This window comes from Taudactylus pleione, unplaced genomic scaffold, assembly GCF_031769625.1.
Source record: "Taudactylus pleione unplaced genomic scaffold, aTauple2 ptg002044l, whole genome shotgun sequence".
NCBI lineage: Eukaryota > Metazoa > Chordata > Amphibia > Anura > Myobatrachidae > Taudactylus > Taudactylus pleione.
The window spans coordinates 109,199-135,655 of NW_028286439.1; the positions used below are offsets into that span (position 1 = coordinate 109,199).

A 26,457-nucleotide genomic window follows, 5' to 3' on the forward strand; every position below is an offset into this window, starting at 1 on the left:
GTATGTGTGTGTGTGTGTATGTATGTATGTATGTATGTATGTATGTATTAACTGCACATTAGCAAAAGCATCGTCCTGATGGATAAAATGGTGCTAAACTATCAGACAGACATCGCTGTGAATCAGGGCCGGTCTTCTGTTTTTGTTTTTTTTAGAACGGCCTCCTGGCCGCTCGCATAGCTGTAGGTGACCACCCACAGCTATAGCGAGCGGCCAGGAAGATGGTCACGATGGTAAAGACCATCGCGACCATCGGGCTTGCGACAAGACCCTTGTGGTAGGGTCTCGTTGCCACAATCCCCAGAGAGATTTCTGCTCTAACAGACCAAAATCTCTCCCACTGACATCACTTGTGATGTCAGTGGGGCCGGCCCCAGACGGAGGCGTTCACATGGGAACGCCTCTGTTTGGGCAGCTACTCCCCCGGCCCGCCCACCAAAGGGAGCGTGCTGTCACTCGCCATCGACAGCACGCCCCCTTTGGTACGAGACCCGAAGCGACTGAGTGCCCGTTACTATCCGGGTCTCGCGCAAGCGCATGACTGAGCCGGCTCCGTCGTGCGCATGCGCACTGGGCCACCATCGACCCGCTTGCGAGCGGGGCTGGATCAGGCCCAGAGTTCGCTCTCTGACTTTTATCCTATTTTGCAGGATCTGCCCTGTGGGGAAGCTGAAGAAGGACTGATAGAAAGCGGAGAGTCTGAGGAAATCCTGCAAAGCGCTTTCCCAGCACAGTACAACAGTATCACAGAGGAAAAGGTCATAATAATAATAATAATAATCGCTTCCATTGTGCATCACATCATACTGATAACAGCTTGTACTCTGCTACATTATACCTGTATATACATTGTAGTGACCTATTACCTTGCATCAATCTTTATTTAAGGTACAATCCCCTGTAATCTGTTATAATGTAATATATTGTTCTTGTTAACCCGACATTCTGAGATAGTCAGAGCACATTCTCATTCCCGGAGCCTAGTATTTACCTATGTATGATTAAGTCATTAATGGCTGGGCGCTTACAGTGCTGATGTAACAGGTTAGCTGTCATGTCACCTCATATTACCATCGATCACAATGCTGTCATTGGCTGCTGATAATCGGGGAGAACAACATCTGTACATAGCTTTTATTCTTTATTAATGATGATGAACCTGCTGGCCTGTAATGTGTATTATCTAGGACAGGCACTGACGTACAGGACAGAGCCGCCATTGTACTGTATACTGGGCTTCTGCTTTTACAACCACTGAACTATCACAGATTTACTAACGCTGATAACCAGCGGTGTCCTCACTTATATATAAATAAGGGCTTAGTGCTACATAGAGGACTTTCACCTCTTCCAACTATATTTCAAAATCAGGTGCGCGCGCTCCCATGGTCCTAGTGGATTAAAGGGAAACTGATAAAGAAGAGCCTCAGTGTGTTTGTGTTGTAGACGGGACAGGCGGCCAGCAGCAGGGAGCGTAGGCGGGACAGGCGGCCAGCAGCAGGGAGCGCAGGCGGGACAGGCGGCCAGCAGCAGGGAGCGCAGGCGGGACAGGCGGCCAGCAGCAGGGAGGGCAGGCGGGACAGGCGGCCAGCAGCAGGGAGGGCAGGCGGGACAGGCGGCCAGCAGCAGGGAGGGCAGGCGGGACAGGCGGCCAGCAGCAGGGAGGGCAGACGGGACAGGCGGCCAGCAGCAGGGAGCGCAGGCGGGACAGGCGGCCAGCAGCAGGGAGGGCAGACGGGACAGGCGGCCAGCAGCAGGGAGGGCAGGCGGGACAGGCGGCCAGCAGCAGGGAGGGCAGGCGGGACAGGCGGCCAGCAGCAGGGAGGGCAGGCGGGACAGGCGGCCAGCAGCAGGGAGGGCAGGAGGGACAGGCGGCCAGCAGCAGGGAGGGCAGGCGGGACAGGCGGCCAGCAGCAGGGAGGGCAGGCGGGACAGGCGGCCAGCAGCAGGGAGCGCAGGCGGGACAGGCGGCCAGCAGCAGGGAGCGCAGGCGGGACAGGCGGCCAGCAGCAGGGAGCGCAGGCGGGACAGGCGGCCAGCAGCAGGGAGCGCAGGCGGGACAGGCGGCCAGCAGCAGGGAGGGCAGGCGGGACAGGCGGCCAGCAGCAGGGAGCGCAGGCGGGACAGGCGGCCAGCAGCAGGGAGCGCAGGCGGGACAGGCGGCCAGCAGCAGGGAGCGCAGGCGGGACAGGCGGCCAGCAGCAGGGAGCGCAGGCGGGACAGGCGGCCAGCAGCAGGGAGGGCAGGCGGGACAGGCGGCCAGCAGCAGGGAGCGCAGGCGGGACAGGCGGCCAGCAGCAGGGAGCGCAGGCGGGACAGGCGGCCAGCAGCAGGGAGCGCAGGCGGGACAGGCGGCCAGCAGCAGGGAGCGCAGGCGGGACAGGCGGCCAGCAGCAGGGAGCGCAGGCGGGACAGGCGGCCAGCAGCAGGGAGCGCAGGCGGGACAGGCGGCCAGCAGCAGGGAGCGCAGGCGGGACAGGCGGCCAGCAGCAGGGAGCGCAGGCGGGACAGGCGGCCAGCAGCAGGGAGCGCAGGCGGGACAGGCGGCCAGCAGCAGGGAGAGCAGGCGGGACAGGCGGCCAGCAGCAGGGAGGGCAGGCGGGACAGGCGGCCAGCAGCAGGGAGCGCAGGCGGGACAGGCGGCCAGCAGCAGGGAGCGCAGGCGGGACAGGCGGCCAGCAGCAGGGAGCGCAGGCGGGACAGGCGGCCAGCAGCAGGGAGGGCAGACGGGACAGGCGGCCAGCAGCAGGGAGGGCAGACGGGACAGGCGGCCAGCAGTCGGGGCCCCTCCTAGGCACGTGGGCACTGTGTCTGGTCTCAGGCTTTAGGTGGAGATTCACTAAAGATAAAAAATCTTTTTGAAAAAAATAAAGAGATAGGGCTAAATGTAATAACTTCAGCCGTTACAGGGATTTATGACAGTCTCCCAGTTTTTTAAAGCTGCATTTATTTTAAAGGCTAAACCAAGCTGGGGAGACCCCTCCTAAATCCCCCGCAATGGCTGAAGATCACAAGTGATGACATTTAGCTCATAGTGTATTTTATGTACTGAGATGGTGATAGGTGTATCCTAAACTTAACCCGAAGTCCCCCCCCCCGGGTGCCCTAAACCTAACCCTAAGTCCCCCCCCGGGTGCCCTAAACCTAACCCTAAGTCCCCCCCCGGGTGCCCTAAAGCTAATCCCTGTGATGGTCGCCTGGTGCCGGCCCTCTATCCTGCAGGGATCAGTCACTATGGAGAATCCCTACATCTGACAAATCTCCCTCTGATCATGATGAGCACTGCTGTACGGGTGATGTGAGATATGACGTACTCTCTGTATGACGGGCACTGCTGTACGGGTGATGTGAGATATGACGTACTCTCTGTATGAGGGGCACTGCTGTACGGGTGATGTGAGATATGACGTACTCTCTGTATGACGGGCACTGCTGTACGGGTGATGTGAGATATGACGTACTCTCTGTATGACGGGCACTGCTGTACGGGTGATGTGAGATGTGACGTCCTCTCTGTATGACGGGCACTGCTGTACGAGTGATGTGAGATGTGACGTACTCTCTGTATGACGGGCACTGCTGTACGGGTGATGTGAGATGTGACGTACTCTCTGTATGACGGGCACCGCTGTACGGGTGATGTGAGATGTGACGTCCTCTCTGTATGACGGGCACCGCTGTACGGGTGATGTGAGATGTGACGTACTCTCTGTATGACGGGCACCGCTGTACAGGTGATGTGAGATGTGACGTACTCTCTGTATGACGGGCACCGCTGTACGGGTGATGTGAGATATGACGTACTCTCTGTATGACGGGCACCGCTGTACGGGTGATGTGAGATATGACGTACTCTCTGTATGACGGGCACCGCTGTACGGGTGATGTGAGATATGACGTACTCTCTGTATGACGGGCACCGCTGTACGGGTGATGTGAGATATGACGTACTCTCTGTATGACGGGCACCGCTGTACGGGTGATGTGAGATATGACGTACTCTCTGTATGACGGGCACCGCTGTACGGGTGATGTGAGATATGACGTACTCTCTGTATGACGGGCACCGCTGTACGGGTGATGTCAGATATGACGTACTCTCTGTATGACGGGCACCGCTGTACGGGTGATGTGAGATATGACGTACTCTCTGTATGACGGGCACCGCTGTACGGGTGATGTGAGATATGACGTACTCTCTGTATGACGGGCACCGCTGTACGGGTGATGTGAGATATGACGTACTCTCTGTATGACGGGCACCGCTGTACGGGTGATGTGAGATATGACGTACTCTCTGTATGACGGGCACCGCTGTACGGGTGATGTGAGATATGACGTACTCTCTGTATGACGGGCACCGCTGTACGGGTGATGTGAGATATGACGTACTCTCTGTATGACGGGCACCGCTGTACGGGTGATGTGAGATATGACGTACTCTCTGTATGACGGGCACCGCTGTACGGGTGATGTGAGATATGACGTACTCTCTGTATGACGGGCACCGCTGTACGGGTGATGTGAGATATGACGTACTCTCTGTATGACGGGCACCGCTGTACGGGTGATGTGAGATATGACGTACTCTCTGTATGACGGGCACCGCTGTACGGGTGATGTGAGATATGACGTACTCTCTGTATGACGGGCACCGCTGTACGGGTGATGTGAGATATGACGTACTCTCTGTATGACGGGCACCGCTGTACGGGTGATGTGAGATATGACGTACTCTCTGTATGACGGGCACCGCTGTACGGGTGATGTGAGATATGACGTACTCTCTGTATGACGGGCACCGCTGTACGGGTGATGTGAGATATGACGTACTCTCTGTATGACGGGCACCGCTGTACGGGTGATGTGAGATATGACGTACTCTCTGTATGACGGGCACCGCTGTACGGGTGATGTGAGATATGACGTACTCTCTGTATGACGGGCACCGCTGTACGGGTGATGTGAGATATGACGTACTCTCTGTATGACGGGCACCGCTGTACGGGTGATGTGAGATATGACGTACTCTCTGTATGACGGGCACCGCTGTACGGGTGATGTGAGATATGACGTACTCTCTGTATGACGGGCACCGCTGTACGGGTGATGTGAGATAAGACGTACTCTCTGTATGACGGGCACCGCTGTACGGGTGATGTGAGATATGACGTACTCTCTGTATGACGGGCACCGCTGTACGGGTGATGTGAGATATGACGTACTCTCTGTATGACGGGCACCGCTGTACGGGTGATGTGAGATATGACGTACTCTCTGGAAAGCATGTAATATACTGTGTGTATGTATAATATAACAAGCTGCATTTGTACAGATAGTTACTAAGTTGTGTGTTTGCTGTATTTCAGCTGGTGGTTTGGGTGGATCCCTTGGATGGCACTAAGGAATATACAGAAGGTTGGTCCCTACTCAGTTTTAGCTTAGTTCATTAATTTTAAGCACCGAGGAACAAATGGGTATATAAATGAGCGTGTAGATGGGCGTATAAATGGACATGTAGATGGGCGTATAAATGGACATGTAGATGGGTATATAAATGTGCATGTAGATGGGTATATAAATGGGCGTGTAGATGGGTATATAAATGGGCATGTAGATGGGCGTATAAATGGACATGTAGATGGGCGTATAAATGGACATGTAGATGGGTGTATAAATGGGCGTGTAGGTGGGTATATAAATGGGCATGTAGATGGGCGTGTAGATGGGTATATAAATGGGCGTGTAGATGGGTATATAAATGGGCGTGTAGATGGGTGTAAAAATGGGCATGTAGATGGGTGTATAAATGGACATGTAGATGGGTGTATAAATGGGCGTGTAGGTGGGTATATAAATGGGCATGTAGATGGGCGTGTAGATGGGTATATAAATGGGCGTGTAGGTGGGTATATAAATGGAAATGTAGATGGGTATAAATGGGCGTGTAGATGGGTATATAAATGGGCGTGTAGATGGGTGTAAAAATGGGCATGTAGATGGGTGTATAAATGGACATGTAGATGGGTGTATAAATGGGCGTGTAGGTGGGTATATAAATGGGCATGTAGATGGGCGTGTAGATGGGTATATAAATGGGCGTGTAGATGGGTGTATAAATGGACATGTAGATGGGTGTATAAATGGGCGTGTAGGTGGGTATATAAATGGGCATGTAGATGGGCGTGTAGATGGGTATATAAATGAGCGTGTAGGTGGGTATATAAATGGAAATGTAGATGGGTATATAAATGGGCGTGTAGATGGGTATATAAATGGGCATGTAGATGGGCGTGTAGATGGGTATATAAATGAGCGTGTAGGTGGGTATATAAATGGAAATGTAGATGGGTATATAAATGGGCATGTAGATGGGTGTATAAATGGACATGTAGATGGGTGTATAAATGGGCGTGTAGGTGGGTATATAAATGGGCATGTAGATGGGCGTGTAGATGGGTATATAAATGGGCGTGTAGATGGGTGTATAAATGGACATGTAGATGGGTGTATAAATGGGCGTGTAGGTGGGTATATAGATGGGCGTGTAGATGGGCGTATAAATGGACATGTAGATGGGTATATAAATGGGCATGTAGATGGGCGTATAAATGGACATGTAGATGGGCGTATAAATGGACATGTAGATGGGTATATAAATGGACATGTAGATGGGTATATAAATGGGTGTGTAGATGGGTATATAAATGGACATGTAGATGGGTATATAAATGGGCATGTAGATTGGCGCCCACAGGTTGCGGGCAGGAGTGTTTGTTCCCAGTGGGCAGATTATGGTGGAACACTTGAATGACTTGGGCAATAACTTTTGTGAACATTTGGTATAATGATAATTCTGGTTGGGGTCTTTATTACTCTGTCACTTTCTCATAAAATCTAACGTCTGGTTCTTTTCTGAAATGCTACCAAAATACTCTGCTCCCCCTCATCTAACATGTCTCCTGCTTCCTCTAAGCCAAGGTCACCCCATCATTCCTGAGCCCAACATCCCATCCGCCTGTCCCTCCTCTCCCACACACATACTTGGGCAACATTCAACCTCCGCATCTGGTGCTATGAGACCGTAGTGCTAACCACTCTGCAGGCATGTCACTAGTGCTATTACAGTCCAGCAAAGTATAATAATATATAATGGACATTTCCACTCACCGTCTTGTTTTATCAAGTTTTCAGTAATATTCCTTCGCTCTATCCCAAGTGGTCCGCACTCACACTCATCATCGAGTTTGGCTGGATCTGGTGACAGACCTCCCTATTATGGTCCTACCCCAAATATAGGCCGCCGCCACTGATACAACTCTCCCACTCCCAGCTCTTACATAGGTCCCACATCTGTACGTTTTGCCACAGTCACTTCTTTGGCTTTATGCTAATGCCGCTACAATGCCCTTCCCTGGTGTACATCCGTGTGTCCTAATGTGTAAGGAGTGAGACGCCCGCTGTCAGCGTCTGTAGGCACTTGGTGCGTCTGTATGCGCCACCATCAGTCGCTCCATGGAACTATGCAGCCGCCCTATGACAGGTGCAGATTATCCATCGGACTATGGCCGCCTATGGCTGCAGCTGTGCGTCTGACCATGATCAGCGATATTTCCGTGTGATGCCGCATCTCTGTGCATAACCTCGTACCCGCCTAGGATCCATTTCTGCTACCGTGCGTCTGACTTTGTACTGCGACTCTGTATGAACACAAATGGGACGCATGGAGCGGTGCAACTCATACGCTTACGACAACCATTTCTCCCCTGCGTCTGATATCACCGCTGCGTCCAACTCCGAATCCGGCTCAGAGAGTTCTGTGTGAAATCATCTGTGTCCAAATGAAAGAAAAAGGTGATAAAAGACTTTATAGGAGAGATTTGGTTCCTATCCGATATCAGACCGCCTTCTAAAGAGGTTCCGGTCATGGAGGCACCCTGGGTACTGCCCATCATCAGACCACTGCTAAAAGGACTCTAGCATGGAGGCCCCCTTGGCCACATATATGGAGGTCCTGTGTGACGTCAGACCACTGCTGGAGAGACTGGTCATGGAGGCACCCTGGGCCACATACTGTATGATGGTCCTGTCTGACATCAGACCACTGCTGGAGAGACTGGTCATGGAGGCCCCCTGGGCCCTGTCTGGAAATGAGCTCCTACTATGTCCATAACCATCTATAACATTTCCTGCCCTTGTGCTTGTGATACTTTCTTCTATCTAAACCATTCTCAAACTTTGAATCACCACATGCTCCATGCTGCTAATTGCTGGAAGATGCGGATCCCCCCCCCCCCTTCTCATTGTCATGTTGGCTCCATATGGAACGCCTACCACCATGGACGTACTACCAGCGTTCTGTGTTATCACCATAGTAACGTCAGCAGTGCCTGCATGTCGCACTGAGACCTGGCACAAGATGTATTATGTTTCAACCCTCTGGCAGATGTTTCCTTACTCTGCCCGCACCCCCTCAACTTTTCTTCCTCCTCTTACTAATCCCCCACCGCCCCATTGTTTCTATCTCTCTATCCCCACTGGTTTTTCCTTGTCCACTTCCTCCCATCCTCTGTCCATGTCAGACACCCTCACATCTACACTCCCCTCCCCCCCTCTTCCCATGCCAGACACCCTCATACCTACACTCCCCTCCCACCCTCTTCCCATGCCAGACACCCTCACACCTACACTCCCCTCCCCTCCCACCCTCTTCCCATGCCAGACACCCTCACACCTACACTCCCCTCCCCTCCCACCCTCTTCATATGCCAGACACCCTCACACCTACACTCCCCTCCCCTCCCACCCTCTTCCCATGCCAGACACCCTCACACCTCCCCTCCCCTCCCACCCTCTTCCCATGCCAGACACCCTCACACCTCCCCTCCCCTCCCACCCTCTTCCCATGCCAGACACCCTCACACATACCCTCCCCTCTCCTCCCACCCTCTTCCCATGCCAGACACCCTCACACCTACCCTCCCCTCCCACCCTCTTCCCATTGCAGACACCCTCCCCTCCCACCCTCTTCCCATGCCAGACACCCTCACACCTACCCTCCCCTCCCCTCCCACCCTCTTCCCATTGCAGACACCCTCACACCTACCCTCCCCTCCCACCCTCTTCCCATGCCAGACACCCTCACACATACCCTCCCCTCCCACCCTCTTCCCATGCCAGACACCCTCACACCTCCCCTCCCCTCCCACCCTCTTCCCATGCCAGACACCCTCACACATACCCTCCCCTCTCCTCCCACCCTCTTCCCATGCCAGACACCCTCACACCTACCCTCCCCTCCCACCCTCTTCCCATTGCAGACACCCTCACACCTACCCTCCCCTCCCCTCCCACCCTCTTCCCATTGCAGACACCCTCACACCTACCCTCCCCTCCCACCCTCTTCCCATGCCAGACACCCTCACACCTACCCTCCCCTCCCCTCCCACCCTCTTCCCATGCCAGACACCCTCACACCTACCCTCCCCTCCCCTCCCACCCTCTTCCCATGCCAGACACCCTCACACCTACCCTCCCCTCCCCTCCCACCCTCTTCCCATTGCAGACACCCTCACACCTCCCCTCCCCTCCTCTTCCCATGCCAGATACCCTCACACATACCCTCCCCTCCCCTCTCACCCTCTTCCCATGCCAGACACCCTCACACATACCCTCCCCTCTCCTCCCCTTCCTTTACTAGCAACAACTGCAATCTCCAATTCACTAAGCCCCATGGGGAATCCAAATGGCGGCTGGGTTCATCCGTCATTTCCCCTATGTGAGCGTCGGGAGCTGCGAGGAAAAGTCCATGAGGAGAAAAAGGCACCATCTGGGAAGTTTACGTGGAATCAGTGGGTTTCCGCACATTGACCCCAGATCTACTACATTTCTCCGCACAGCGTGGGTAATTAGCGCCTCTAATTGGATTCCCCCCCACAGACCTCCTATTGGGGCAGATGTATGAAGCTCTGGAAAGTGATAAAGTGCAGAGTGATAAACTACCAGGCACTCAGCTCCAAACAGTCATGTTACAGGCTGTGTTTGAAAAATGACAGCTGGGAGCTGAGTGGCTGGTAGTTTATCACTTCCCAGAGCATCATACATCTGCCCCTTAGGCCTTTGTGTTGCATGTGAGTTTCTATTTTTATTAAATGTCTCTGGTAATTTCTTTGAATTATTGTAGTTTTTATTATTCTTTACCTGGCTGTATTCCCGGCCCCCAATTATGTACTCTGCATTTTTTTTTTTTCCAACACGTTCTTTTATTTTTTCCTAAATTTGGTCGGAGGTGCTGGGCTCTAATCAGATTTATAAACATTAATATCCTACTTTGTCTGCAGGTCTCCTGGACCATGTGACTGTCCTGATTGGGATTGCGTATGAAGGAAAAGCGATTGCCGGGGTGATAAACCAACCCTACTATAATTACCAGGTAATTAATTCACATTCATACCACCAACACTGATATTAAATAGATGGTACAGAGTAATTCAATGGTTTAAAGCCTGTATTTGCCTGATCCACTCTCCTTCTATAATCTTGGTGGGTGTAATAGGAAGGGCTCTTGGCTCCCTAGTACTATACATTGGAGGGGGTGTAATAGTAAGAGCACTTGACTCCCTAGTAGTATACATTGGTGGGTGTAATAGTAAGGGCTCTTGGCTCCTAGTACTGTACATTGGTGGGTGTAATAGGAAGGGCTCTTGGCTCCCTAGTACTATACATTGTGGGGTGTAATAGTAAGGGCTTTTGGCTCCCTAGTACTATACATTGGTGGGTGTAATAGTAAGGGCTTTTGGCTCCCTAGTACTATACTTTGGTGGGTGTAATAGTAAGGGCTCTTGGCTCCCTAGTACTATACGTTGGTGGGTGTAATAGTAAGAGCTCTTGGCTCCCTAGTAGTATACGTTGGTGGGTGTAATAGTAAGGGCTCTTGGCTCCCTAGTAGTATACGTTGGTGGGTGTAATAGTAAGGGCTCTTGGCTCCCTAGTACTATACATTGGGGGGTGTAATAGTAAGAGCACTTGACTCCCTAGTAGTATACATTGGTGGGTGTAATAGTAAGGGCTCTTGGCTCCTAGTACTATACTTTGGTGGGTGTAATAGTAAGGGCTCTTGGCTCTCTAGTACTATACATTGGGGGGGTGTAATAGTAAGGGCTCTTGGCTCCCTAGTACTATACATTGGTGGGTGTAATAGTAAGGGCTCTTGGCTCCTAGTACTGTACATTGAGGGGGTGTAATAGTAAAGGCTCTTGGCTCCCTAGTACTATACATTGGTGGGTGTAATAGTAAGGGCTCTTGGCTCCCTAGTAGTATACATTGGTGGGTGTAATAGTAAGGGCTCTTGGCTCCTAGTACTATACATTGGGGGGTGTAATAGTAAGAGCTCTTGGCTCCTAGTACTATACATTGTGGGGTGTAATAGTAAAGGCTCTTGGCTCCTAGTACTATACTTTGGTGGGTGTAATAGGAAGGGCTCTTGGCTCCCTAGTACTATACATTGGAGGGGGTGTAATAGTAAGAGCACTTGACTCCCTAGTAGTATACATTGGTGGGTGTAATAGTAAGGGCTCTTGGCTCCTAGTACTATACTTTGGTGGGTGTAATAGTAAAGGCTCTTGGCTCCTAGTACTGTACATTGGTGGGTGTAATAGTGAGGGCTCTTGGCTCCCTAGTAGTATACATTGGGGGGTGTAATAGTAAGGGCTCTTGGCTCCCTAGTACTCAACATTGGTGGGTGTAATAGTGAGGGCTATTGGCTCCTTGTACTGTACACTGGGGGGGTGTAATAGTAAGGACTCTTGGCTCCCTAGTAGTATACATTGGGTGGTGTAATATTAAGGGCTCTTGGCTCCCTAGTACTATACATTGGTGGGTGTAATAGTGAGGGCTATTGGCTCCTAGTACTGTACATTGGGGGGGTGTAATAGTAAGGGCTCTTGGCTCCCTAGTACTATACGTTGGTGGGTGTAATAAGAAGGGCTATTGGCTCCTAGTACTGTACATTGGGGGGGTGTAATAGTAAAGGCTCTTGGCTCCCTAGTACTGTACATTGGTGGGTGTAATAGTAAGGGCTCTTGGCTCCCTAGTAGTATACATTGGTGGGTGTAATAGTGAGGGCTCTTGGCTCCCTAGTAGTATACATTGGTGGGTGTAATAGTAAGGGCTCTTGGCTCCCTAGTAGTATACATTGGTGGGTGTAATAGTAAAAGCTATTGGCTCCTAGTACTATACGTTGGTGGGTGTAATAGTGAGGGCTCTTGGCTCCCTTGTAGTATACATTGGTGGGTGTAATAGTGAGGGCTCTTGGCTCCCTTGTAGTATACATTGGTGGGTGTAATAGTAAGGGCTCTTGGCTCCCTAGTAGTATACTTTGGGGGGTGTAATAGTGAGGGCTATCAGCTCCTAGTACTATACGTTGGTGGGTGTAATAGTAAGGGCTATTGGCTCCCTAGTAGTATATATTGGTGGGTGTAATAGGAAGGGCTCCCTAGTAGTATACATTGGTGGGTGTAATAGGAAGGGCTCTTGGCTCCCTAGTAGTATACATTGGTGGGTGTAATAGTAAAGGCTCTTGGCTCCTAGTACTGTACATTAAGGGGGTGTAATAGTGAGGGCTATTGGCTCCTAGTACTGTACATTGTGGGGTGTAATAGTAAGGGCTATTGGCTCCCTAGTACTATACATTGGTGGGTGTAATAGTAAGGGCTATCAGCTCCTAGTACTATACGTTGGTGGGTGTAATAGTAAGGGCTATTGGCTCCCTAGTAGTATACATTGGTGGGTGTAATAGGAAGGGCTCCCTAGTAGTATACATTGGTGGGTGTAATAGGAAGGGCTCTTGGCTCCCTAGTAGTATACGTTAGTGGGTGTAATAGTGAGGGCTATTGGCTCCTAGTACTGTACATTGTGGGGTGTAATAGTAAGGGCTATTGGCTCCCTAGTACTATACATTGGTGGGTGTAATAGTAAGGGCTATCAGCTCCTAGTACTATACGTTGGTGGGTGTAATAGTAAGGGCTATTGGCTCCCTAGTAGTATACATTGGTGGGTGTAATAAGAAGGGCTCTTGGCTCCCTAGTAGTATACGTTAGTGGGTGTAATAGTGAGGGCCATTGGCTCCTAGTACTGTACATTGGGGGGTGTAATAGTAAGGGCTCTTGGCTCCCTAGTACTATACATTGTGGGGTGTAATAGTAAAGGCTCTTGGCTCCTAGTACTATACTTTGGTGGGTGTAATAGTAAGGGCTCTTGGCTCCCTAGTACTATACAATGGGGGGTGTAATAGTAAGAGCACTTGACTCCCTAGTAGTATACATTGGTGGGTGTAATAGTAAGGGCTCTTGGCTCCCTAGTACTATACAATGGGGGGTGTAATAGTAAGAGCACTTGACTCCCTAGTAGTATACATTGGTGGGTGTAATAGTAAGGGCTCTTGGCTCCTAGTACTATACTTTGGTGGGTGTAAAAGTGAGGGCTATTGGCTCCTTGTACTGTACACTGGGGGGGTGTAATAGTAAGGACTCTTGGCTCCCTAGTAGTATACATTGGGTGGTGTAATATTAAGGGCTCTTGGCTCCCTAGTACTATACATTGGTGGATGTAATAGTGAGGGTTATTGGCTCCTAGTACTGTACATTGGGGGGGTGTAATAGGAAGGGCTCTTGGCTCCCTAGTAGTATACATTGGTGGGTGTAATAGTGAGGGCTATTGGCTCCTAGTACTGTACATTGGGGGGTGTAATAGTAAGGGCTCTTGGCTCCCTAGTAGTATACGTTGGGGGGGTGTAATAGTAAGGGCTCTTGGCTCCCTAGTAGTATACGTTGGTGGGTGTAATAGGAACGGCTCTTGGCTCCAAGTACTATACTTTGGTGGGTGTAATTGTAAGGGCTCTCGGCTCCTTGTACTGTACATTGGGGGGTGTAATAGTAAGGGCTCTTGGCTCCCTAGTACTATACGTTGGTGGGTGTAATAGTAAGGGCTCTTGGCTCCCTAGTAGTATACATTGGTGGGTGTAATAGTGAGGGCTATTGGCTCCTAGTACTGTACATTGGGGGGGTGTAATAGTAAGGGCTCTTGGCTCCCTAGTACTATACGTTGGTGGGTGCAATAGGAAGGGCTCTTGGCTCCTAGAACTGTACATTGGGGGGTGTAATAGGAAGGGCTCTTGGCTCCCTAGTAGTATACATTGGTGGGTGTAATAGTAAGGGCTCTTGGCTCCCTACTAGTATACATTGGGGGGTGTAATAGTAAGGGCTCTCGGCTCCTAGTACTGTACATTGGTGGGTGTAATAGTAAGGGCTCTTGGCTCCTAGTACTGTACATTGGTGGGTGTAATAGTAAGGGCTCTTGGCTCCCTAGTAGTATACGTTAGTGGGTGTAATAGTGAGGGCCATTGGCTCCTAGTACTGTACATTGGGGGGTGTAATAGTAAGGGCTCTTGGCTCCCTAGTACTATACATTGGGGGGTGTAATAGTAAGGGCTCTTGGATCCCTAGTAGTATACGTTGGTGGGTGTAATAGTAAGGGCTCTTGGCTCCCTAGTACTATACGTTGGTGGGTGTAATAGTAAGGGCTCTTGGCTCCCTAGTACTATACATTGTGGGGGTGTAATAGTAAGGGCTCTTGGCTCCCTAGTACTATACATTGGGGGGGTGTAATAGTAAGGGCTCTTGGCTCCCTAGTACTGTCCATTGGGGGGTGTAATAGTAAGGGCTCTTGGCTCCCTAGTACTATACGTTGGTGGGTGTAATAGGAAGGGCTCTTGACCCCTAGTACTGTCCATTGGGGGGTGTAATAGTAAGGGCTCTTCGCTCCCTAGTAGTATACATTGGTGGGTGTAATAGTAAGGGCTCTTGGCTCCCTAGTAGTATACATTGGTGGGTGTAATAGTAAGGGCTCTCGGCTCCTAGTACTGTACATTGGTGGGTGTAATAGTAAGGGCTCTTGGCTCCTAGTACTGTACATTGGTGGGTGTAATAGTAAGGGCTCTTGGCTCCTAGTACTGTACATTGGTGGGTGTAATAGTAAGGGCTCTTGGCTCCCTAGTACTATACGTTGGTGGGTGTAATAGTAAGGGCTCTTGGCTCCCTAGTACTGTACATTGGGGGGTGTAATAGTAAGGGCTCTTGGCTCCCTAGTACTATACGTTGGTGGGTGTAATAGTAAGGGCTCTTGGCTCCCTAGTACTGTACATTGGGGGGGTGTAATAGGAAGGGATCTCGGCTCCTAGTACTATACTTTGGTGGGTGTAATAGTAAGGGCTCTCAGCTCCTAGTACTGTACATTGGTGGGTGTATTAGTAAGGGCTCTTGGCTCCTTAGTAGTATACGTTGGTGGGTGTAATAGTAAGGGCTCTTGGCTGCTAGTACTGTGCATTGGGGGGGTGTAATAGTAAGGGCTCTCGGCTCCTAGTACTGTACATTGGGGGGTGTAATAGTAAGGGCTCTCGGCTCCTAGTACTGTACATTGGGGGGTGTAATAGTAAGGGCTCTCAGCTCCTAGTACTGTTCATTGGGGGGTGTAATAGTGAGGGCTCTTGGCTCCCTAGTAGTATACATTGGGGGATGTAATAGTGAGGGCTCTTGGCTCCCTAGTAGTATACGTTGGGTGGTGTAATAGTAAGGGCTCTTGGCTCCTAGTACTGTACATTGGGGGGTGTAATAGTGAGGGCTCTCGGCTCCTAGTACTGTACATTGGGGGGTGTAATAGTAAGGGCTCTCAGCTCCTAGTACTGTACATTGGGGGGTGTAATAGTGAGGGCTCTCGGCTCCTAGTACTGTACATTGGGGGTGTAATAGTGAGGGCTCTCGGCTCCTAGTACTGTGCATTGGGGGGTGTAATAGTGAGGGCTCTCGGCTCCTAGTACTGTACATTGGGGGGGTGTAATAGTGAGGGCTCTCGGCTCCTAGTACAATACATTGGGGGGTGTAATAGTAAATGCTCTAGGCTCCTAGTACTGTACATTGGGGGCGTGTAATAGTGAGGGCTCTCGGCTCCTAGTACTATACATTGCGGGGTGTAATAGTAAATGCTCTAGGCTCCTAGTACTGTACATTAGGGGGGTGTAATAGTGAGGGCTCTCGGCTCCTAGTACTGTACATTGGGGGGTGTAATAGTAAAGGCTCTCGGCTCCTAGTACTGTACATTGGGGGGGTGTAATAGTGAGGGCTCTCGGCTCCTAGTACTGTACATTGGGGGGTGTAATAGTAAAGGCTCTCGGCTCCTAGTACTGTACATTGGGGGGGTGTAATAGTGAGGGCTCTCGGGTCCTAGTACTATACTTTGGTATAAAGACAAGTTGTGAACTTTGAGTCTGATTCAGAGATGTACACAATCATGATGCTTTGACTACATCTCGGATTGTTGGGGGTCTGCACATGCGACAAACTCGTCCTTCGCATGTGCACAAAGGGTCCAACGCCGTCTCAGCGGCGTCCATTATTAAAAGGCATAGTCATAGTACACGTCACTTTTGGGGATTTCACACTGAAGTGATCGCAGTGCTTGCGGCACGGTATAGTCAACCTCAAGCGCCGCAATCACATGCGATGGTACCCTATGTACCAATGTTTTCATGCACTTCCAGGAGATGACGTGGGCGCCTGCATAATCATAGTGATCACACGCCAAGACATAGTGGGCGTGCTAATGCCTTGCCGTACGATAGGCTGCCTTCCTGGGCTGGGTGTGCGCTGAATTTGCATACGCTGGGAGCGAGAGGGTCTGAATGAGCTCCGTGGTCCCATATAGACATGCGCTGGGTGTTGTCATCTTCCTGCATCAGCAACCTTACACCCCAGAGACGCAAGGATCAATAATCACTACCGGCTTCCTTTTACCTCTTTAAGACTTTGTCACTCACTGGTAATAGATATCATTATACAGCTTGGTCACTACTAGCCTAATATCTGTGCTGCTGCCATCTCTCCCCTGTATATCTCTATTCCCTCTGAGGTATAATAACACTGGTCACTGGTGATAGATATCATTATACAGCTTGGTCACTGCTAGCCTAATATCTGTGCTGCTGCCATCTCTCCCCTGTATGTCACTATTCCCTCTGATGTATAACACTAGTCACTGGTGATATATATCATTATACAGCTTGGTCACTACTAGCCTAATATCTGTGCTGTCATCTCTCCCCTGTATGTCACTATTCCCTCTGATGTATAACACTGGTCACTGGTGATAGATATCATTATACAGCTTGGTCACTACTAGCCTAATATCTGTGCTGCTGCCATCTCTCCCCTGTATGTCACTATTCCCTCTGATGTATAATAACACTGGTCACTGGTGATAGATATCATTATACAGCTTGGTCACTACTAGCCTAATATCTGTGCTGCTGCCATCTCTCCCCTGTATATCACTATTCCCTCTGATGTATAATAACACTGGTCATTCACTGGTAATAGATATCATTATACAGCTTGGTCACTACTAACCTAATATCTGTGCTGCTGCCATCTCTCCCCTGTATGTCACTATTCCCTCTGATGTATAATAACACTGGTCACTGGTGATAGATATCATTATACAGCTTGGTCACTACTAGCCTAATATCTGTGCTGCTGCCATCTCTCCCCTGTATGTCACTATTCCCTCTGAGGTATAATAACACTGGTCATTCACTGGTAATAGATATCATTATACAGCTTGGTCACTACTAACCTAATATCTGTGCTGTCATCTCTCCCCTGTATGTCACTATTCCCTCTGATGTATAATAACACTGGTCACTGGTGATAGATATCATTATACAGCTTGGTCACTACTAGCCTAATATCTGTGCTGTCATCTCTCCCCTGTATGTCACTATTCTTTCTGAGGTATAATAACACTGGTCACTCACTGGTGATAGATATCATTATACAGCTTGGTCACTACTAGCCTAATATCTGTGCTGTCATCTCTCCCCTGTATGTCACTATTCCCTCTGATGTATAACACTGGTCACTGGTGATATATATCATTATACAGCTTGGTCACTACTAGCCTAATATCTGTGCTGCTGCCATCTCTCCCCTGTATGTCACTATTCCCTCTGATGTATAACACTGGTCACTGGTGATAGATATCATTATACAGCTTGGTCACTACTAGCCTAATATCTGTGCTGCTGCCATCTCTCCCCTGTATGCCACTATTCCCTCTGATGTATAACACTGGTCACTGGTGATATATATCATTATACAGCTTGGTCACTACTAGCCTAATATCTGTGCTGCTGTCATCTCTCCCCTGTATGTCACTATTCCCTCTGAGGTATAATAACACTGGTCACTGGTGATAGATATCATTATACAGCTTGGTCACTACTAGCCTAATATCTGTGCTGTCATCTCTCCCCTGTATATCACTATTCCCTCTGAGGTATAATAACACTGGTCACTGGTGATAGATATCATTATACAGCTTGGTCACTACTAGCCTAATATCTGTGCTGTCATCTCTCCCCTGTATGTCACTATTCCCTCTGATGTATAATATCACTGGTCACTGGTGATAGATATCATTATACAGCTTGGTCACTACTAGCCTAATATCTGTGCTGTCATCTCTCCCCTGTATGTCACTATTCCCTCTGATGTATAAAAACACTGGTCACTGGTGATAGATATCATTATACAGCTTGGTCACTACTAGCCTAATATCTGTACTGCTGTCATCTCTCCCCTGTATATCACTATTCCCTCTGATGTATAACACTGGTGACTGGTGATAGATATTATTATACAGCTTGGTCACTGCTAGCCTAATATCTGTGCTGCCATCTCTCCTCTGTATGTCACTATTCCCTCTGATGTATAACACTGGTGACTGGTGATAGATCTCATTATACAGCTTGGTCACTACTAGCCTAATATCTGTGCTGCTGCCATCTCTCCCCTGTATGTCACTATTCCCTCTGATGTATAACTCTGGTCACTGGTGATAATATCATTATACAGCTTGGTCACTACTAGCCTAATATCTGTGCTGCTGCCATCTCTCCCCTGTATATCACTATTCCCTCTGATGTATAATAACACTGGTCACTGGTGATAGATATCATTATACAGCTTGGTCACTACTAGCCTAATATCTGTGCTGCTGCCATCTCTCCCCTGTATGTCACTATTCCCTCTGATGTATAACACTGGTCACTGGTAATAGATATCATTATACAGCTTGGTCACTGCTAGCCTAATATCTGTGCTGCCATCTCTCCCCTGTATATCACTATTCCCTCTGATGTATAACACTGGTCACTGGTAATAGATATCATTATACAGCTTGGTCACTGCTAGCCTAATATCTGTGCTGTCATCTCTCCCCTGTATGTCACTATTCCCTCTGATGTATAACTCTGGTCACTGGTGATAATATCATTATACAGCTTGGTCACTACTAGCCTAATATCTGTGCTGCCATCTCTCCCCTGTATGTCACTATTCCCTCTGATGTATAACTCTGGTCACTGGTGATAATATCATTATACAGCTTGGTCACTACTAGCCTAATATCTGTGCTGTCATCTCTCCCCTGTATGTCACTATTCCCTCTGATGTATAACACTGGTCACTGGTGATACATATCATTATACAGCTTGGTCACTACTAGCCTAATATCTGTGCTGTCATCTCTCCCCTGTATGTCACTGTTCCCTCTGATGTATAACACTGGTCACTGGTGATAGATATCATTATACAGCTTGGTCACTACTAGCCTAATATCTGTGCTGCCATCTCTCCCCTGTATATCACTATTCCCTCTGAGGTATAATAACACTGGTCACTGGTAATAGATATCATTATACAGCTTGGTTACTACTAGCCTAATATCTGTGCTGCCATCTCTCCCCTGTATGTCACTATTCCCTCTGAGGTATAATAACACTGGTCACTGGTAATAGATATCATTATACAGCTTGGTCACTACTAGCCTAATATCTGTGCTGCCATCTCTCCCCTGTATGTCACTATTCCCTATGAGGTATAATAACACTGGTCACTGGTGATAGATATTATTATACAGCTTGGTCACTACTAGCCTAATATCTGTGCTGCTGCCATCTCTCCCCTGTATGTCACTATTCCCTCTGAGGTATAATAACACTGGTCACTGGTGATAGATATCATTATACAGCTTGGTCACTACTAGCCTAATATCTGTGCTGCTGCCATCTCTCCCCTGTATGTCACTATTCCCTCTGAGGTATAATAACACTGGTCACTGGTGATGGATATCATTATACAGCTTGGTCACTGCTAGCCTAATATCTGTGCTGCCATCTCTCCCCTGTATGTCACTATTCCCTCTGATGTATAATAACACTGGTCACTGGTGATAGATATCATTATACAGCTTGGTCACTACTAGCCTAATATCTGTGCTGCTGCCATCTCTCCCCTGTATGTCACTATTCCCTCTGATGTATAATAACACTGGTCACTGGTCATAGATATCATTATACAGCTTGGTCACTACTAGCCTAATATCTGTGCTGTCATCTCTACCCTGTATGTCACTATTCCCTCTGGTGTATAACTCTGGTCACTGGTGATAGATATCATTATACAGCTTGGTCACTACTAGCCTAATATCTGTGCTGCCATCTCTCCCCTGTATGTCACTATTCCCTCTGAGGTATAATAACACTGGTCACTGGTGATGGATATCATTATACAGCTTGGTCACTACTAGCCTAATATCTGTGCTGCTGCCATCTCTCCCCTGTATGTCACTATTCCCTCTGATGTATAATAACACTGGTCACTGGTGATAGATATCATTATACAGCTTGGTCACTACTAGCCTAATATCTGTGCTGCTATCTCTCCCCTGTATGTCACTATTCCCTCTGGTGTATAACTCTGGTCACTGGTGATATATATCATTATACAGCTTGGTCACTGCTAGCCTAATATCTGTGCTGCCATCTCTCCCCTGTATATCACTATTCCCTCTGAGGTATAATAACACTGGTCACTGGTGATAGATATCATTATACAGCTTGGTCACTACTAGCCTAATATCTGTGCTGCTGCCATCTCTCCCCTGTATGTCACTATTCCCTCTGATGTATAATAACACTGGTCACTGGTGATAGATATCATTATACTGCTTGGTCACTACTAGCCTAATATCTGTGCTGCCATCTCTCCCCTGTATGTCACTATTCCCTCTGATGTATAACACTGGTCACTGGTCATAGATATCATTATACAGCTTGGTAACTACTAGCCTAATATCTGTGCTGCCATCTCTCCCCTGTATGTCACTATTCCCTCTGATGTATAACACTGGTCACTGGTGATAGATATCATTATACAGCTTGGTCACTACTAGCCTAATATCTGTGCTGTCATCTCTCCCCTGTATGTCACTATTCCCTCTGATGTATAATAACACTGGTCACTGGTGATAGATATCATTATACAGCTTGGTCACTGCTACCCTAATATCTGTGCTGCCATCTCTCCCCTGTATGTCACTATTCCCTCTGAGGTAGAATAACACTGGTCACTCACCGGTGATAGTTATCATTATACAGCTTGGTCACTACTAGCCTAATATCTGTGCTGTCATCTCTCCCCTGTATGTCACTATTCCCTCTGAGGTATAATAACACTGGTCACTGGTGATAGCTATCATTATACAGCTTGGTCACTGCTAGCCTAATATCTGTGCTGCTGCCATCTCTCCCCTGTATGTCACTATTCCCTCTGATGTATAATAATACTGGTCACTGGTGATAGATATCTTTATACAGCTTGGTCACTACTAGCCTAATATCTGTGCTGCCATCTCTCCCCTGTATGTCACTATTCCCTCTGATGTATAATAACACTGGTCACTGGTGATAGATATCATCATACAGCTTGGTCACTGCTAGCCTAATATCTGTGCTGCCATCTCTCCCCTGTATGTCACTATTCCCTATGAGGTATAATAACACTGGTCACTGGTGATAGATATCATTATACAGCTTGGTCACTACTAGCCTAATATCTGTGCTGCCATCTCTCCCCTGTATGTCACTATTCCCTCTGATGTATAATAACACTGGTCACTGGTGATAGATATCATTATACAGCTTGGTCACTGCTAGCCTAATATCTGTGCTGTCATCTCTCCCCTGTATGTCACTATTCCCTCTGATGTATAATAACACTGGTCACTGGTGATAGCTATCATTATACAGCTTGGTCACTGCTAGCCTAATATCTGTGCTGCTGCCATCTCTACCCTGTATGTCACTATTCCCTCTGATGTATAACACTGGTCACTGGTGATAGATATCATTATACAGCTTGGTCACTACTAGCCTAATATCTGTGCTGCCATCTCTCCCCTGTATATCACTATTCACTCTGAGGTATAATAACACTGGTCACTGGTGATAGATATCATTATACAGCTTGGTCACTACTAGCCTAATATCTGTGCTGCTGCCATCTCTCCCCTGTATGTCACTATTCCCTCTGATGTATAATAACACTGGTCACTGGTGATAGATATCATTATACAGCTTGGTCACTACTAGCCTAATATCTGTGCTGCTGCCATCTCTCCCCTGTATGTCACTATTCCCTCTGATGTATAATAACACTGGTCACTGGTGATAGATATCATTATACAGCTTGGTCACTACTAGCCTAATATCTGTGCTGCTGCCATCTCTCCCCTGTATGTCACTATTCCCTCTGATGTATAACACTGGTCACTGGTGATAGATATCATTATACAGCTTGGTCACTACTAGCCTAATATCTGTGCTGCCATCTCTCCCCTGTATGTCACTATTCCCTCTGATGTATAACTCTGGTCACTGGTGATAGATATTATTATACTGCTTGGTCACTACTAGCCTAATATCTGTGCTGCTGCCATCTCTCCCCTGTATGTCACTATTCCCTCTGATGTATAACACTGGTCACTGGTGATAGATATCATTATACAGCTTGGTAACTACTAGCCTAATATCTGTGCTGCCATCTCTCCCCTGTATGTCACTATTCCCTCTGATGTATAATAACACTGGTCACTGGTGATAGATATCATTATACAGCTTGGTCACTACTAGCCTAATATCTGTGCTGCTGCCATCTCTCCCCTGTATGTCACTATTCCCTCTGATGTATAATAACACTGGTCACTGGTGATAGATATCATTATACAGCTTGGTCACTGTTAGCCTAATATCTGTGCTGCTGCCATCTCTCCCCTGTATGTCACTATTCCCTCTGAGGTATAATAACACTGGTCACTGGTGATAGCTATCATTATACAGCTTGGTCACTGCTAGCCTAATATCTGTGCTGCTGCCATCTCTCCCCTGTATGTCACTATTCCCTCTGATGTATAATATCACTGGTCACTGGTGATAGATATCATTATACAGCTTGGTCACTACTAGCCTAATATCTGTGCTGCAGCCATCTCTCCCCTGTATGTCACTATTCCCTCTGATGTATAACACTAGTCACTGGTGATAGATATCATTATACAGCTTGGTCACTACTAGCCTAATATCTGTGCTGCTGCCATCTCTCCCCTGTATGTCACTATTCCCTCTGAGGTATAATATAACACTGGTCACTGGTGATAGATATCATTATACAGCTTGGTCACTACTAGCCTAATATCTGTGCTGCTGCCATCTCTCCCCTGTATGTCACTATTCCCTCTGAGTTATAATAACACTGGTCACTGGTGATAGATATCATTATACAGCTTGTCACTACTAGCCTAATATCTGTGCTGCTGTCATCTCTCCCCTGTATGTCACTATTCCCTCTGATGTATAATAACACTGGTCACTGGTGATAGATATCATTATACAGCTTCGTCACTACTAGCCTAATATCTGTGCTGCTGCCATCTCTCCCCTGTATGTCACTATTCCCTCTGATGTATAATATCACTGGTCACTGGTGATAGATATCATTATACAGCTTGGTCACTACTAGCCTAATATCTGTGCTGCCATCTCTCCCCTGTATGTCACTATTCCCTCTGATGTATAACACTGGTCACTGGTGATAGATATCATTATACAGCTTGGTCACTACTAGCCTAATATCTGTGCTGCCATCTCTCCCCTGTATATCTCTATTCCCTCTGAGTTATAATAACACTGGTCACTGGTGATAGATATCATTATACAGCTTGTCACTACTAGCCTAATATCTGTGCTGTCATCTCTCCCCTGTATGTCACTATTCCCTCTGAGGTATAATAACACTGGTCACTGGTGATAGATATCATTATACAGCTTGGTCACTACTAGCCTAATATCTGTGCTGCTGTCATCTCTCCCCTGTATGTCACTATTCCCTCTGATGTATAATAACACTGGTCACTGGTGATAGATATCATTATACAGCTTGGTCACTACTAGCCTAATATCTGTGCTGCTGTCATCTCTCCCCTGTATATCTCTATTCCCTCTGATGTATAATAACACTGGTCACTGGTGATAGATATCATTATACAGCTTGGTCACTACTAGCCTAATATCTGTGCTGCCATCTCTCCCCTGTATGTCACTATTCCCTCTGATGTATAATAACACTGGTCACTGGTGATAGATATCATTATACAGCTTGGTCACTACTAGCCTAATATCTGTGCTGCTGTCATCTCTCCCCTGTATGTCACTATTCCCTCTGATGTATAATAACACTGGTCACTGGTGATAGATATTATTATACAGCTTGGTCACTACTAGCCTAATATCTGTGCTGCCATCTCTCCCCTGTATGTCACTATTCCCTCTGATGTATAACACTAGTCACTGGTGATAGATATCATTATACAGCTTGGTCACTACTAGCCTAATATCTGTGCTGCTGCCATCTCTCCCCTGTATGTCACTATTCCCTCTGATGTATAATAACACTGGTTCACGTGGCATAAACTGGGTCGGCTGGTACGCCTGAACGTGTCATTGACCAGTAACAGCCATGTTGAATTACTTGATGACCATTTTCAGCCCTTCACGGACTTTAATGTATCCCCAAAACGATGGAATATTTCTGTAGGATAATGCACCGTGTCATCGACCTCCAGTTGGCCAGAATTGTTTCGAGGAGCATTCTGGAGAGTTCCGATGAATAATGTGGTCACCACGTTCACCTGACATGAGGCCAGTGGAGCATTATGGGAAGTGGTGGAGAGGAGAGATCCTGCACCTACATATATCAGGGAGCTGCGTGACGCTATGCACACGGTACGGGGTCACCATCTCTCCAGGGGTCCTCTGTACACTTGTCGATACCACTTCGAGTTGCTGCACTTCGCTGGGATAGATGGAGACCTACACTATACTAGGCACCTGTCCCATCACTTTTGGCACTTCAATTTTATTTCTCTAGTCTACACTGTATTCCCGCACCAGTCACCCACTTCTCTATAAATTTATATAAGTGGTGTACGGGGCAGTGGCGGGCTGGGCCGGGGGGCAGGGTGCCATCTGCCCCCCGGGCTGGTACAATTCTAGTGTGTCAGGGCCGGCATGCAGAGGATGCGATGCTACGGCTCCCGTGCTGCTGCCCAGAGAGAGAGAGACGATTTAAGTAACAGGGGCTAACACAAAATGGCTGCCCCCATATCAGGCTACAAAACATGGCCGCTGTTGACCAATGGGGAGCCAGGTTTCCCTACCCACAATTCCAAGAGGCTGGAGAATGAAAAAGGAGGCGTGGCCTTTCTGGGGAGTAGGAAGAGCCTAAAGAGGAGCTGCAGAGATGAGGAGTGCCTACTTCCTCTCTTCTACACCCATACCAGGTAAGTGAAGGGTGTCACAGTGGCATAAACTTTGTGTTGTTTTGTTATTTAAAATATGTGTCTGCTGACTAAGTGTGACTGTATGTGTGCTGACTAAGTGTGACTGTATGTGTGCTGACTAAGTGTGACTGTGTGTGTGTGCTGACTAAGTGTGACTGTGTGTGTGTGCTGACTAAGTGTGACTGTATGTGTGCTGACTAAGTGTGACTGTATGTGTGCTGACTAAGTGTGACTGTATGTGTGCTGACTAAGTGTGACTGTGTGTGTGTGCTGACTAAGTGTGACTGTGTGTGTGCTGACTAAGTGTGACTGTGTGTGTGCTGACTAAGTGTGACTGTGTGTGTGCTGACTAAGTGTGACTGTATGTGTGTGTGCTGACTGTGTGTGTGCTAAGTGTGACTGTGTGTGTCTGCTGACTACGTGTGACTGTATGTGTGCTGACTAAGTGTGACTGTATGTGTGCTGACTAAGTGTGACTGTGTGTGTGTGCTGACTAATTGTGACTGTGTGTGTGCTGACTAAGTGTGACTGTGTGTGTGCTGACTGTGTGTGTGCTAAGTGTGACTGTGTGTGCTGACTGTGTGTGTGCTAAGTATGACTGTGTGTGTGCTGACTAAGTGTGACTGTGTGTGTGCTAATTGTGACTGTGTGTGTGCTGACTGTGTGTGTGCT

General features: G+C 48.2%; 1 protein-coding gene across 4 annotated transcripts in view; it reads left to right on the forward strand.

Moving 5' to 3' along the window:
• The window catches only part of BPNT1 (3'(2'), 5'-bisphosphate nucleotidase 1), a 133,309-nt gene that overhangs the window by 71,161 nt on the left and 35,691 nt on the right, over window positions 1-26,457 (forward strand). For all 4 annotated transcript variants that reach the window (XM_088465602.1, XM_088465600.1, XM_088465603.1 and 1 more), the window contains 3 exons: window positions 651-758; window positions 5,370-5,418; window positions 10,341-10,432. In XM_088465602.1, the coding sequence (XP_088321728.1) occupies window positions 651-758; window positions 5,370-5,418; window positions 10,341-10,432 (249 nt within the window). The remainder of the gene's footprint in view (window positions 1-650; window positions 759-5,369; window positions 5,419-10,340; window positions 10,433-26,457) is intronic.